The sequence below is a fragment of the Myxocyprinus asiaticus genome, chromosome 34, assembly GCF_019703515.2.
Source record: "Myxocyprinus asiaticus isolate MX2 ecotype Aquarium Trade chromosome 34, UBuf_Myxa_2, whole genome shotgun sequence".
Taxonomy (NCBI): domain Eukaryota; kingdom Metazoa; phylum Chordata; class Actinopteri; order Cypriniformes; family Catostomidae; genus Myxocyprinus; species Myxocyprinus asiaticus.
In genome coordinates, this window is record NC_059377.1 from 8,889,956 (window position 1) to 8,906,540 (window position 16,585).

The 16,585-nt window shown below is 38.3% G+C and overlaps 1 protein-coding gene across 1 annotated transcript in view; it reads left to right on the forward strand.

Moving 5' to 3' along the window:
- The first annotated feature begins 2,458 nt into the window (after nucleotides 1–2,458).
- The window catches only part of LOC127424836 (E3 ubiquitin-protein ligase RNF19A-like), a 49,641-nt gene continuing 35,514 nt past the window's right edge, over nucleotides 2,459–16,585 (forward strand). The window contains exon 1 of the mRNA XM_051670296.1: nucleotides 2,459–2,626. Within this exon, the coding sequence (XP_051526256.1) occupies nucleotides 2,596–2,626 (31 nt within the window). The 5' untranslated portion in view covers nucleotides 2,459–2,595. The remainder of the gene's footprint in view (nucleotides 2,627–16,585) is intronic.

The window sequence follows — 16,585 nt, forward strand, 5'->3', positions numbered from 1 at the left end:
AGGGAGAACAAAGTATCACTAACTCTTAATTTATTCACAAAACCTTGCCTTGTCATCAGTAACAATAACAAATATCTTACAAAAGGTCAGTATGAGTATAGTATCTGTACTACCTTTGATTTGTGCATTCATACATTGTATAAGAAAATCTTGTTGTTTCAATTTAAAAAGGTTAGTGTTTGTGCTGCCTTAAAATTTAAAGTTGTGTCAACTTAAGAGGGAAAGTTGTTTAAACAGAATACAAGTTGACTTAAAACAATATAACTTGTTAAATGAGCTTAATGTCTTTTGAAGTAACCTTGACTTTCATAGTCTTAAACCTCAATCTATTTGAATACAAACTGAATATAGAAGTTCAGTTACTTATATATTATCAAGTAATATTATTGATAATTATAGATGTAGTTACAGTGGATTCATTGTCAGAGGTCAAATAAACTTCCATTTGATGATAAATGGCCAATTGATGATCATATTCAGATTTAAGCTCATGACAGAGACACACATGGGCCTCAACACATTATACTCAAATCAAAATGATGGTGACAATCATTAAACACATCACTGAGTAAAATGATGAGTCTTGAATTATTGCTACATGGTAAATAACTGAAAGTTATTTACACAACAGCCAACAGCATTAATAAAATCAGCAAACAGTAAAAAAAAAAAAAAAAAAAAAAAAAGGAAAAGTATAACAGTAACACTTCAATTTGCATAATTTATTCATGCCTCAGTACATGCCTGAATACGTGAGCATGATGTGCGTAGTTCTCTTGACTTATATTTTTTTATTTCAGCTGAATAGTGTTTCTAAGTTCAATAACATATCATAAATTCAGCAAACAAAAACTTTGATAACTGAGTTATCACAACAAGATCAATCAAGGGCAGCTATTCTAACTCTACATTTTAAATTAGGATAACTAAAAGGCTAAATAGTTATTGTTTTTTTTAGTGTACAAGATGTAAAGTTATCTGACGGTCTCATAAGAGTAATCACAGTCTGCTAAATGATGCAAACATGCAGTTTCATGGTGAGTAGAACACATTCACTCCAACATTTCCTGTTAATGAATGTCTTAAGGGGATGTTTTGTGTTTAATCTCTCTGTAATTAGACCTCAGTTTTAGACCACTGGTTTGGACACCATCATGCAGCAGGAGGACTGTTCCATGTGGAAATAAAAATGTTGTTGACCATTTCACTTTGTGTGTTTAAACAACAATGATTACAATTACTTTAAAAAATGTTGTATATACCAGCTTAATACATACAATAATTACCATATTCATGTACCATGGTATTTGCAAGGTACATGGTACTATAAAGAATTCTAGTTGTTTCACCATCCGACCAGGGTGGGGGAAGTCAGAAGTTTTTGGGGGGCAGAAGGAAAATTTAGTCCCCCCTTAGACCCGGCCATGATTTCAGTACTGCTTATTTTTTATTTAAATAATAAGCATATATTAAAGGCTGCACAACAAATACAACAATGATGTATAAATATTTTACAATTAACTAATTAATTTTATATATCTGTAAGCAGGGGCGGTACTAAGGTCAGTGGACATTCGAGGCTTAGCCCAGACCTCTGTGGATATGGGGTCATACTTTGATGAAATATCATAATATGATACATTTTATAATAAAACCCGGGGGGCCTGGGTAGCTCAGCGAGTAAAGACGCTGGCTACCACACCTGGAGTTGCAAATTCTAATCCAGGGCGTGCTGAAAGACTCCAGCCAGGTCTCCTCGTGGTCGCTATAATGTGGTTCTCGCTCTCAGTGGGGCGTGTGGAGAGTTGTGTGTGAGTGCCGCTGAGAATAGCGAGGACCTCCACACGCGCTAGGTCTTCGCGGTAACGCGCTCAACAAGCCACGTGATAAAATGCGCGGATTGACGGTCTCAGACGCTGAGGCAACTGAAATTCATCCTCCGCCACCCGGATTGAGGCAAGTAACTACGCCACCACGAGAACCTAGAGCGCATTGGGAACTGGGCACTCCAAATTGGGAGAAAAGGGGATTGAAAAAAAAATATTATAATAAAAAAGAAATGTATAGTTTTTTGTTATGTGAATAAATGGTCCTAAAATGGATATTTTTAAGATGACCATAATTTAAACTCGAACATCATATTTCTTTCTTTTTTGGGGGGGGGGGGCGTTAGGGTTAGAATTTGAACATGTTGTTGCCTGGTTTTGTGAGATTCTCATGGCAATACCATGGTGAACCCACATTTTTTGTTTGTTTTTTATTGAACTCCAATAAAGAACAACAGACACGACACATTTAAAGTTCATTCAGAACTACAGTGATACAGAAAAAAGACTATGGTGAACCTACTTTAAAAATGATATAAAATCAGATTACGTCCATTCTGAGATGAATTACTGCACGTCGCCCGTCTCGCGAGATTTGAGTTTGAACTGATATGTGAGAAGAGAGCGAGACGGACGGGCGCCACTGAGTCAGAGCGAGAGAGAGAGAGCAAGCAAGCAATCGACGGGCTCAGAACTACAAAACAACTCCACAAAAGAGGCTTCTTCTCACACCACACTCGGAACTTTTCGGCTTGTATTGTTACCTGGAATGAAATGCTTTTACGTGGATGACTTGAACGGTGAGTCGTCGTTTTATTTCTGGCTATAAAAGACCTGTTTGGCTAACGGCCGTGTGTTCGCGCTGAGCTCGAGCCAGACTCCGAGCGAACCTTTATACTTTAACTGGACAAAGACGAACCACAAATACACCCTATTTCAACAAATAACAGTATAGCCCATGTTGTAGGACCGCTATCTGGCGTGTAAAGGGCCTTGTGTTGGGTCCGACATTAGATGGCCCTACCTTAGGCATGTAGCCAGCTATCGCATTGTCCATTTGTTTCTGTTTGTTCAGTTTAAATTCACACCTCTATTACCAGGAAGTGTGTTAAACGAAACATTTACCTAGCTTGATCACTAAGCCTAAATGTCATTACACTTTTGATCGGCATTTTACACAGATAAGGTGTTTTTCAAGCCATTGTTAATGGGTTGGTGGCTTATTTTGCAACAGTTAGCACGCCAGATAGGAGTAGATAGTTATAGATCATCTATTAAATCAAACATAATGCTTGGGCTGTCTGAGACATCATATTAGTCAGCTATTGCTCTAGAAGTTTTGGCAAACATCTTGCTGTTAAATATTGTGCGTTGATATATTTCCTGTAACGCCTAACTTGCCTGAACAAGATCACAGTCTGTTTAGTAAAAAATGAGCATTTGAGGTATGTTCGTAAAGGCCAGTCTCATATCATCCAGTCTTTTAATGTTAAAAAGGTTGATTTGGGGAGTTTATTGTAGACATAGTATAGTAATATTGTAAATATGAGGCAGCTAGTTTTTGGGACCATAACTGGAGAGCTTCCACATCTGGATTAGACTACTCAAATGAATATTTCAACTTCAATACAAAGTTAAGTTAAGTCGACAGCATTTGTGGCATAATGTTGACCTCAAAAATGAATTTCGACTCGTCCCGCCTTAAAAAAAAAGCAAAAATCTGTTACAGTGAGGCACTTACAATGGAAGTGAATGGGGCCAATCCGTAAACGTTATAATACTCACTATTTCAAAAATATAGCCGCAAGACGTAAACAGTATGTGTGTTAACATGATTTTAGTGTGATAAAATCGCTTACTAACCTTTTCTATGAAAGTTACAGCCAATTTGACAACTTTGTTGCCATTATGGCGTAACGCAAAACCTAAAACGACGATTTAAACCACTATACAGCTGAAATAATACACAAGTTTTAACTGAAGAATTAATGTAAGTGCTTTTATAAAATTATAAGCTTCACATTTCTGCCTTTAAACTCTCCAAAAATTGGCCCCATTCACTTCCATTGTAAGTGCCTCACTGACTCCGTTTTCATGTGGTATTAAAATGCATTTCGGGTGATCCAATAACAAGTGGTTAGCATTAAATACTGGTGTAAACGGAGTGCAAAACTTTGACCACGTTTACATGCACTTAAGAAAGCTGTTTGTTCCAAGGGGTTTGTAGAAAACGGCCTTCTGAAACGTCATGTAAATGAGAACGTGGGAGAAAAAGAGAAAGCGGTTTAACACATCCAGGTTTCTCATGGAGAATGCGGCTTTGTGGCTGTGTAAACACATGGCCACAAATGGCGTTATTACAGGTTTTTGAAGAGTGCGCATGTGTGTGGAACAGACCGAATAACATGTCATTGGATGGAGCCCAACAACAAGTCAACACAGCGGAAAAAATAACATATCTGGGAGTACAGTGGGAAAAGCACAAACACTACAAACTATACCCATCTATACACACCAATGTAAAATATTGACGGTCCCTCACGTTCGCATATATGCGCTGGTACATTGGGGGAATCCCGGAATTTTAAGTAAAAGGAAAACCCCACAATTGCAGTGCAATTCCGCTGCAGGTCGTGATAGTAAGTTAAGAAAACAAACAGCAACAACTCTGGAATATCTGTAAATAAAGCAAAGCAACGGGAATATAATAGTGAATTTTTCTCGGATACCATGTTTGTTATTTACACAAGCACTGCGGGGAAATGATGTTGCTGTGGAGAAATCTGCTTACTGACTGAGCCGCATGTATACAGGAGTAAAGAGTACACCGCTTTATACAGTGAATGTAAACCGAAATGCTGCTTTTTGCAATAAGCCACTTTCTGGTGTCCATGCAAATGTAGTCATTAAAACGAGATTCGGAGATAGTCAAAACTTATGTGACTATTGCATTTAAGGTGTAAATGATAATTCGTCCTGTATCTGTCCCAGACAGCAGTGAAGCACCACCCCTTAACTGACAATCAACTGCTACACTAAAACAAGAGTTTAAACTTTGCCAGTTATGAGCGGCTTTAGAAGAAAATAACCGGAAAAAGTAAAAAGCGGATACATACACAATCACAAGAACTTCACGGATCTTCTTCAGCGTGTCTGATATCAACGTGCAGTAACTCCGATGACAAGCACACACATCTGAAGCCCAAATAATACAGGTACTCCACTAAAATAACAGATACATCTGCTCGAAATGTTGCGTTTGTGGTTAGATTAAAATTCAACTGCATCTGGGAGAAAAGTTTCCCTTTTTTCATCCAGCTTTTCTGACTTTGTTGTGCTTTAATATCATGCAGTAACACAATGACATTGTTATTGATGTATATCCTCATGAAATCAGAGACCCTCCCCTCCAAATCCGATCACAAGTGGTCACAGGAGATGCGTTTAAGTGACTAAGTGTAAACGGTGAAGTGTCTCACCTGACCACATGTGATCGGATCACCCAAGGTGCATCTTAATACCAGGGGTAAACGGGGTCACTGTAACCTCTAGGTGAAATTATTTTCTGTGGTAATCAACATTATGACATAAATGCTGTACTTTGAGCTTAACTCATATTGAACCCGGAATGTTCTTTTAATCTAGGAGTGATGGATGGTCTTGTTGGTTCAGAGAGATGTTGACCTATGGCTGGTGTAAATGTTGATTCATCACCCACGTTGACGTATTAGTCTGAGTCACTATCAGAGATGTTAGATAAAGGAATTAATTATTTGTGGGTTTTGTGACATACCAGCTCACCCACTTAAATGAAGATCTTTACCAGTTAGAATTAGGCATGTATCTTTTTTTTTTTTTTTTTTTTTAACCACTGTTGCACAGTGGTGAAATAAAGGATCAACATTTAATCTAAATCAGGCATGAAAGCATCTTATTCTCAATGGCTACCATCAGTGTAGTCTGATTTTGATATGAAACCAACATGGAGAGACAGATCTTATTAAACCCCAGAGAAACAACAGATTACCACAGACATTCAGTGACTTTGCTAGCCTACATTTTATAAAAAGTGATTTTGAAATGGCCTGTTCTGTATTGATTGTTTTAGCAAAATAGACCTTGTACATGATCAATTCAGGTTTTTTTTTGTTTTGTGGTTTGTTGTGAAACTTGGCTGGATTTATGAAGAGACCGCACAACAAAAAATGCCATGCCGTGCAAATAACAGTAAATGAACTTGAAGCAAGCCAAAAATGACTCTTGATACTTGTACCCATGTCATTTAATGCAAACCAGTCTCTCTTTTTTTATGCACAATGCTTTTCTCAGAATCTGAATATCTGGAAAGCCTCAGTCTACCATGGGTTATTGGACTGGTTTTGGCAGTTGGATGAACACAAATGAAGCAGATTCCATTTTACTAGGTTCTGTTTGAGATTATGATGTAGTTGTTTGGGAGAAAACTGGTGTTAGGTTGAGACCTATGTGTGTTTACCTTGTTTATGAATTTCCCATGGTTTGTTCTTGACCTCAGTCAAAGTCTTGGCTTGTTTCTCTCTGCGCAGTTGGAGAACAATGGGCGCTTTGTTTAGGCTGGAAGTGCCGTGCAATCAGGAGGTGTACTAAACGAACGCTAAACAGAGCTAATAAGGGTTTGTGTGTGTATTGGGCCAGACATGCCTTGAACTTGGAAGGATTGTTGATGTCTATACATTCCTATACCTAGGGATGATGATGATTCTGGTTCCAATTCCTCTCAACGATTCTGATTCCTAAGCGGTTCCATCAGTGATTCTTAATTTTTATTAAGACATATTTGGTTGTGCTGTTTTGTGCTGTAGATTCAAAAGAACTGGCTCATAAGAGTCATTCATTCAAGAATTGGACTACACTGATCGTGCTAGGGCTTAACGATTAACCGAAATAAAATCGAAATCGTGGTATGACCCAGTGCGATTTTGGAACCGCAAGGGCTGTGATTTAATTAAATAAATAAATAGTCACAATGTGCACAGCTGTTTTGTCTGTAGTGTGTAGTGCTTTCTTATATACATGTAAACGGGATCATTGTATTACACATGAGGTTTCAGAGTGGTTCTGTGCTCCATACACACAAACTATATCTATCTGGTGCCCTGAGTGACAGATGTGCTCTGAGTTCAGTTAGGTGTGCTATCATGATCTGAGCGTATTATTTAAAGCGCCTCAGATTTACTTTAATTGCACATTTTGTGTAATTTCACATACCTCTATGTTTGACCACTACAATTTACTATACACATTTAAAACAATCCCATGAGAGCAGGTTTTTGTTGACAGCAAGGCAGATGAGAGCATTTCACTGCATTAAAAAGCTGTTGTCAACTAAACTTCAAACAACATAAACTTCCGTCCCCTCAGTTTTCAAAATAAAAGCTTCCTCCGAAATAAAGGCTTGAAGGTTTACCGGAACTGCATAGTAAGTTAAGAAATTATTAAAGAAATAAATTACTATTAAATAATAACAATAAATTATGATAGCAATAATGATAATTATTTTACAATAATATATTTCTATGATCATTTTTCTTTTCTCCCCTTTTCTCCCCAATTTGGAATGCCCAATTCCCAATGCGCTCTAAGTCCTCGTGGTGGTGTAGTGACTCAATCCGGGTGGCGGAGGACGAATCTCAGTTGCCTCCGTGTCTGAGACGTCAGTCTGCGGATTTTATCATGTGGCTTGTTGAGCGCGTCACCGCAGAGACGTAGTGTGTGTGAAGGCTTCACGCTTTTCTCCGCGACATCCACACACCTCACCACGCAGCCCACCGAGAGCGAACCACATTATAGTGACCACGAGGAGGTTACCCCATGTGACTCTACCCTCCCTAGCATCCGGGCCAATTTGGTTGCTTAGGAGACCTGGCTGGAGTCACTCAGCACACCCTGGATTCAAACTTGCGACTCCAGGGGTGATAGCCAGTGTCGATACTCGCTGAGCTACCCAGACCCCCCTCTATGATAATTTCTTTTAATTTTTTGTCCAAAACGTTCAGCCCTAGGTCGCGCTGTGTTTTACGCTGTAAATTCAAAAGAACCAACTCATAAAGAGTCATTCATTCAGGAATCTGACTACACTTGTCGCGCTGTGTGCTTCGTACTATAGATACAGTAGAGGTGAAATGCTGTCGCTTAATAGCAGGAAGCATTCAGTATTTTAGTACAGTGTTCTGTCCACATCGGTGGAAATATGTGTTCAAGAACTGTTAATGGAAACAAAAGATGTTCCTTTTTTTCTTTTTTAATGGAACTGGTTTTTGGTTCCCAATTGGAATGTGGTCGACTAATCGAGTACTCGTTCTGTACCAGGTTAGTTGAGTTTTACCAACACTACTCCAATATCGCAAATAATTTTTCTTTGCTCATTTGCCTGCCGTGGGTAACGTTGAATATGCTGTACTTTCCCTCTGAATCTTAAATTCTGCCAAAAGTAAAGGCTTGAGACTGTTTACTACTGTATAATATGTAGCCTATACTATTGTATTTTGCAATATAATAATAACTTAAAAATGAATATCTTAAAGGGAACTCAAGTGCAAACATCCTAAAGAGTAAAGGGGGTTGCACACCGGACACGTCTGGCAGACGACATGGCGTGTTCTAAAAATTCTAAACATGTTTTCTACGAATGTACTCGCCGTCTGTCAGTGGCACCCACCTACGACTCCGGAGGCTGCTTAATTTTCTGCTGCGCCACAGAGCTCAACTCGCATATTTTCCATTAAATTCAACCCAAATCTTTATCAGTGGACATATATTATTTACTCTAGCCTTGTTCATTCTTGAAGGGAAAACCTTGGTAACTTTGTGTGTACTGCCTGCCACCTGAACCGCATCAACGTGCCCTTTGTGTGATACCTGTGCCGTGTCCTAGCCGCGGCATGGCGCCTCCGGCCAGTATGCAACCACCTTAACTCTTTCTATTGGCAGTGAAGCATGTGAAAAACATGACTTAATTTTTGTCCTATTTTTTTTTTTTTCACTGTTGTAATTATCTATTTATTAATTTGGAGTTTTAACATTTTGTTTGATTTTTTTTAATTCTATTTAATATATATTTAAACAGTGGCAACAGTGATATTTATTTATTTATTTATTTTTTGCTCCAAATTGTGTAGCCTTGTCATAAATAGTTTTCCCCTCAAATGACAGAATAATCATGATTAAAATCTGTAGCAAAATAAACACGATTAGAATTGTTACCACTATCGTGCATCCCTAGGTCAGAGCCTCATTAAAGCGACAGCAGCATTTATGCATGCAGCCATCATAAGCCCCCACAGTGCAACAGTTAAGAGACCTCATTGGCAGTGATCCGTGTTGCAGCCACTTATCTAATGACTAGTTACTCTTTATCCTCTTTTACCACTAGCGTTCCATCTTACAATTCAATACACATGAAGTCCTATTTATACAGATTAATGCTTCCATTTTTTTCCTTCCATTGGGCTGATTTGTGTTGTAAAAATGTTTCTCTCAGATAATTGACTGTTACTGTTTTCTATACATTTGGATCCATCCACACTGCTGTAGGAGTGCGTTTCCTTTCAGCTGGGGTGACTGTGTCTTGTGAAGTGCGGTGTTCAGGAAATCTAGGGAGACATGTGTTTTGATAAAGGAAGTGTATGTACATAGTGTCTTTGCAAAGCCATTTCTGTGAATTTTAATCTGTAAGGGCTTTAGGATGTTTACTGTAAACACAGAATCTGCACTTTTTAGAAAGGACAACAAAAATTTGGCATTTGTGAGGGGGAATAAACAGTGCTGATTTTACTCATACAGAGTTTTCATACAAGGTCACATGCTCTCATTATTTTCAATATTTTTCACAAAAACTTGGCCCACTCATTCATTACTCCTCCTCCCCTGGAAACAAAAACCTTTTTAGGGTTAAATGCCATTTAGTTTGATATTTTGTTATATAGGCTTAATGCAAAGCCACAATACATTTTTGGGTTGCTGGATATGATGCTGAATTTAGCCATGTAATCACTTTATGAATTTACATAAATTTGCATGAAAACTGTCATTTCCTGAAAGCTTTATATAAATCCGATCCCAACACTTTAACTTTTGAGTGACGCACTGTATCCGGAGACCAGTGGAATGTGACTGCAAGTGAAGTGCTGTTATCAAAGCAACTGTTCTTTTGACTCTGGGGCCTGACAGCTCATTAAGTAAATGGTGTATAGACACTCCAGACATGTTGTCTTTATCTCAGTTTGTTTGAATTACACTTGCCAGTGAAGTCTCTCTTGAGCATGCCTGCTCTCACACACATACGATGCATATTTTCAGCTTCCCCTTCCCCAACAGATATTGTGTACAGCAGCCATATATAGAAAGGCTGTGTTTAGCTCTCATCAGTTGGAGCTTAAATCTAAGTGCTGAATGACCCGGTGAAGCCAGCTGAACTGGCAAGCATCTGGATCAGATGCAGTCGCTGCTGACGTCTTAATCTCCGTCCTTCAAGAACTGTGAGAATGAAGCTCCTCTCAGATTAGCCACTCCACCTACAGCAGTCTATACACTATCATTCACCAACTCATGTTTGTTAATCCCGCTATGTACCAAGATATTATTTTAGTAGCCTATTTTTTTATTATTATTATTATTGCTGCAATAGGAGATTGTAAGCAAAAAGTAGCTAACTACATTAAAGCTATTAAAAGGAGTAATATGTAACGTTGACATCAAGCGTTTAAAATGGGTATTGCAGTCCAAATTCAAAATGTTGGTGAGTTTTCACAAGGTCACATGCTCTTGTTACTCGAAGCTCACACAGTTTGCCAGGTTGACCAGGAACAGGAATGAGCAAACTGACAATGGCAAGCCTTACACTAAGTTGATCAGCTAATGTATACTTTTGCAATGTTTTATTGTTTACAAATTCTAAACCAGCTCATGTGAATTTTTTTAACTCTGTCGATGTTAGCTAGATGTATTGCTGGCTTCCATTGCTTTAGTGCGCTGTATTTGCCTGCAAACGTTTTTCAAATCTGGCAACCCGGGGTGTTGAAATACTTTTGGGAAATGGACAGTGGGCGGGATCACACAGTCCAAAACACAAACAGAAATTCTGGCATTTCAAAGTAGAATATACTGACTTTAGCATTGTTTTCTAAAAAGCCAGTATTTCAACTTGGCATGTTTCTTAAATCTCTGATAACATTATGTTAATGTTATGCTTTAGTACAGTAAATATGTTACATATTGCTCCTTTAAGACCTATTATAGATTTTACAATTGGGGGGCCTGGGTAGCTCAGTGGTAAAGATGCTGGCTATCACCCCTGGAGTATTGTTCGAATCCCAGGGTGTGCTGAGTGACTCCAGCCAGGTCTCCTAAGCAACCAAATTGGCCCGGTTGCTAGGGAGGGTAGAATCACATGGTGTAACCTCCTCGTAATCGCTATAATGTGGTTCGCTCTTGGTGGGACGCGTGGTGAGTTGTGTGTGGATGCCGCGGTGGATGGCGTGAAGCCTTCACATGCCCTATATCTCCGTGGTAACGCGCTCAAGCCATGTGATAAGATGCGCGTGTTGATGGTCTCAGATGCGGAGGCAGCTGGGATTTGTCCTCTGCCACCCGGATTGAGGCGAGTCACTACACCATCACGAGGACTTAGAGCACATTGGGAATTGGGCATTCCAAATTGGGAGAAAAAGAGGAACAAATCCTCAAAAAAAATAAATAAAATAGATTTTACAATTAATCGCATTCTTTATTTGAACTATTCCAATATCGTTTCTTAAAATCCCACGGTCAATCATTTACTTCAAAATGTACTTTAGTTTTGGTTAGGGATGCACAGATGTATCTGCTGCCGATATTTATCGGCCAGTTATTGACCAAATTGATACCATCAGCATATCGGTTATAAGCATGAAAACACTCCATGTAACATCCAAGCCATGTTCAGTGGAAATTATTTATTGTTTGTTAGAACAGTAAAAAAGCTTTTGTACCTCTTTGTACATTTTTAAAGCTTAATTCCTAAGTAAAACAGTGATCTGATGTCAAATAAGGTAAGTGGCAAAATATCTGTATTTGTTTGTAAAGAAATTGGTATCCATATCGGCCAAAAATGTTAATATCTGTGCATCCGTAGTTTTGGTTGTATTTAATATTATGTATGTATTTAACTGCATAGTTTTTGACCTGATTATAATATCTGTTTTGAACTGTGTTGTTTGGGCCCATGTTAATTTTTAAAATAAATTTTTTGTAATTTACCAAGTTAGAACGTTCACTGTATAATTTACTGCATTAGCTGAGAGAGAATTTCTTTCATATGTAAGCAAAATGGACATTATAACTGAAATATACCCAAATGAATTCGAATCAAGAGCTTGAGCAAATCAAATCTTAAAATCTGTATCAATACCCAGCCCTATTTACCAGCTTTTTAATGAAATATTTTGCTATAAAACAGTGTGAATCATCTTTTTTCGACCGGTTCATTTACATGACTTTCTGCATAAAAAGATTCACTAAAATAAATCGGACTTCTACAATGCTGATATGAGTGAGAGGACATTTCAGGAAAGCTGATTTGATTATGGTTTCTGTTTGCCTGTGCGCAATATACTATGATATTAAAAACGGCGACTGGAAAAAGAAGCTTGTTACTGGAAAAGCTGCACTGCTACTGTCACACTACTAAAAAAAGGTAGGTTACATAGTAGCGTCGCTACATTTAGTAAATTAGTCCCTGACACTGTCTGATTGCCTGTTGATGTTTAACACTACTCTTCTTTCTGTCCCGTATGTAAACACACACACACACGGTGCTAGCTCTTTTAGTTTTATTTCTCTTTGGATAAGTACCGCCTCCTAGCCAGAGGTCATTTTGCTTGGTAAATATTACATAAACACCATTGAACACTGCAGTACTGGTCTGTAGCTCCACCTGTCTTTATGCCTGGTTCTTCCCTGGTTGGATTGGAATGGAAATGGATTATACCGCACTTGAATAAGCCTTTTATTTTAGCTGTTCAGCTGACAGCAGTTTGGAAGCCAGCGCAGTGTTTTTGGCTGTCCTGTCGGACTTTATATCTGATCAAAAGTTTGTGTATTCTATAAATAGTGTCAACATGGTCTCCAAATAAGGGGAATACATGAGTTATCTGGAAACAGGCATTAAAGGAATAGCATCTTTTTTTTCCCCATGCAATGAAAGTTAATAGTGATGGAAGCTGTCATTCTGCCTACAGCTTCTCCTTTTGTGTTCCAAGGAAGAAAGTCATATAGGTTTGGAACAAAATGAGGGTGAATAAATGATGACAAAAGAGTAGACCAGACTGTAGGAGTAGACCAAATGTACGTTGTTACAGTGACAACGTATGTTCTCAGTGAAGAATACTTCCGGAAATTGCTTTAATAAGCTCATTACAGAAATCCCGCTGAATTATGTACGCATGCCTGCTTTTCCTGAGCTGTACACTGGATGTTTGCCAACTTCGGAGAGGTATGTGTGTGTTCTGAAGCAGCAGGGATGGTGGCAAGCACTCCTGAGAGAAATTGAGCACGCTCATGCTGTGCTGATGAAGAAAAGCCTATTTGGTCTTGTTGTGAACGCACACAAACACAGACTAGTAGGGCTGCAACTAATGATTAATTTCATAATCTATTAATCTTACAATTATTAGAACAATTATTCTGCGACTATTGCAACGATTAATCATTAGCTCTTAACTGATTATTCAGCTTGTGCCCTGACTTAAAAGGTTGTATTAAACGTGCTTACTAACAATAAAGAGGACAAAATCATCTTTTAAAAATACCTCTAAATTACATTCACTGAATTAAAGGAATAAAAATACTTTTTATTAAGTTTAATTCAGTAAAGAAATTCACTGTGTCTTGTTTTCCATTTAAAATTGTCTAAAAATCCTTAAAACAAGATACATTTACTTGAAGCAACATATAAGATATTTAGACTTGCTTTAAGAGAATGTATCTTAAATATAAGTGTATCTTGTATAAGTGTATTTTTTCACTTGGTTATACTTCTGCGAGTGCAGTAAAGATAAAATATACTTATTCAAGGTCTATCCTCTAAAAGCAATTCTAAATATCTTATATGCTGCTGCTCAGGTGAATGCATCTTTTTTTTTTTTTTTTTTTGTTGATATTTTTAAATATTTGTATTTTTAATATTATATTCCACATTCTCAGATAACAATTTTTTCTTCTGTAGTATAGCTGCTAAAGTAAATGTACGTTGTTTTAAAGGAGTTTTAGATATTTATATTGGAAAAAAAGCCAAAACAAAAACAAATAAAAAACGTATTTTGTTGCATTGTATAATGGGGTGAAGACTACCCTCTCTCACCTTCTATTTACTTCAATCCATCTTTAATTCACAAAAAAAATAATAACTCTCTCTTATTAATAAAGCTGCGTATTGCCAATTTTCTTCACGATAATAAACAAAGTGACATGTTATGATTCTAATGTTATGATATTAATCTAGTTGCATTAAGTGTGCGTACTCGAGGGATGAGCGTCCCCATGACAGTGTGCCTCAGCCGGGTGCAGTTTCAAACTCCCCCCTTAGATTGGGACATTCACACAACTCATAGAAGAGGCACTGACCGCACAGAGATGCCATTTTTGGAGTTTGTAGTTATTTACATGACCAGCTTCCTTAATTTTAATAAAGCTATAATGCATTAAATATAACTGCATTAAAGATGTAACGCCGGGGTGTTTCCTTTAAAGAGCTCCAGCTCTGCTTATTCCACAACGAGATTGCTTCTGTATTTATTTTGCAATCTACATCACCTGAAGCTGTTTGGAAGGTTTAGAGTGCATCTGGACTGTGAGCAGTCAGGCGTGAACTGTAGTGCTGCTTTCACACGTCATCATTAGAGTTTAATGTGATCTCATGTTACTTTAAATGAGATCAAACGACTATTCGTCAACGGAAATTTTTGACGACATTTCTTTTTTTTTATTGTTGACGTTGTCGACTAATTGTTTCAGCCCAGCAGACTAGCTGAACTCACTGCCTCAAATGCCTGGCTGCTGACATCATTTCCTCTCAGTCTACAGGTGACTTGAAAAGGGGGCGGAAGGCAGAAAAGATGGGTGGGATTCTTTTATGACTGTGTTGCAATCAGCTTGTGTCTACGCCCTGACTGTTAGATAATGTTTGGCTTTGATGGCTCTTTCCCATTCGCCTGGGGAAGGGAGAAACAAACAGTTCTGAGCTACTTGGCTAGTTTACATGGCTCTTTGGAGTCAGACATTAACTCTACTGGCCCTGTAACTCTCCCAATGTCTCGATCACATGAGCTACTTTTAATGATGCTTGCTGCTGTTTTACATGAGTGAAATGGATTCCACATGTGAGAGGTAGTTCAAATAGACGTAACAAATTTGAGTGGTATGTTCAGCAGGAAATTTTCTAAATACAGGTGGTTAAACTGGTTAAGCTTTAATGCTCTGTGAAACATGCTTTTGTTTTAGAGTAAGCAAGTTAAAAGTGAAATCAAAAGATACAATAATGTATTGTGAAGATATATGAAAATTAATAGCTTATTAGACCATAGTCCACCTTAATAGACCGTAGCTGTGGTGTTACACTGTTAAATTTAGAGCGACTGTTAAATTTGGACATGTGCTCTCAAATATACACTGCTTTCTTATAAAATCTCCCTGATCTCGCTCAGAAGCATGCATGTGTACACTCAAAACGTGTCTTGTGTACTTGCGTATTTATTATAACACCATCTAGCTCTGCCTCTATTCATTTGTACAAATATTCTGCCTCTGTAGAAGTGGGATATCACAGGAGAAACTATACTGGAGTTTGGGAGATCAACTCGCCATTTGGCCAGTAAGTTGTTAAGGAACTGCAGCATAATACAAGGTTAAATGCATATTGTTAGAATTATATTCTGATGCTTACCGAAGATAAAAGAGACGTGGGCAAATTAAATTACATCTAAACCATCAACTTGTATACATCAGTGTATACATCATGATGGCGCCGTGGATGGCCGCCTCTGTGTGGAGCGCTTCTATTGTTTTGTTGTTTTTGTTTGTTTGTCCTGTGTTTAGTAATCTTTTTCCAGTCAGTTTTACCAGAGATGAACTGCTGAATATTCAACAGTATATACCAGTCAATCTTTTCCTGGATTTTGAATATTTGGACGTTTTGTTTGACATTTTAGTCAGAGGCGTGGCTGTGCTGTTTAAACGCGCTATGAGACACAGGCGAGGGAGACGAGCAGGCGCGCTATCAAGCTCCGTCGGTGGGGCTTTCGAATAATGCTGCAGAGCATTCATCTTGCGAATCTCCGCTCTCTTCCTAACAAAACGGATGAACTACATCTCCTCACCTGCACAAACAAGGACTTTTCAACCTCTGCTGCCTTGTGCTTCAAAGAAACCTGGCTGTGTGAAGCCATTACGGACAGCACGTTACATCTGCCGGGCTTTCAGCTTTTCAGAGTGGATCGCATCGCGGAGTTAACGGGGAAACATACTTTTACATCAATGTAAGTTGGTGTACAGATGTAATAACGTTAACAAAGATGTGCTGTCCTAATTTGGAAGCGCTCTTTATTAACTGTAAGCCTTTCTACTCACCGCGGGAGTTTTCCTAGTTTATTCTGGTGAGTGTTTATATCTATCGCGTCAAACGCGTGTTTGAATGCCGCGCTGCGGTTCATCATCTTCCAACCTACAGACAAATTAAAATCTGCTAA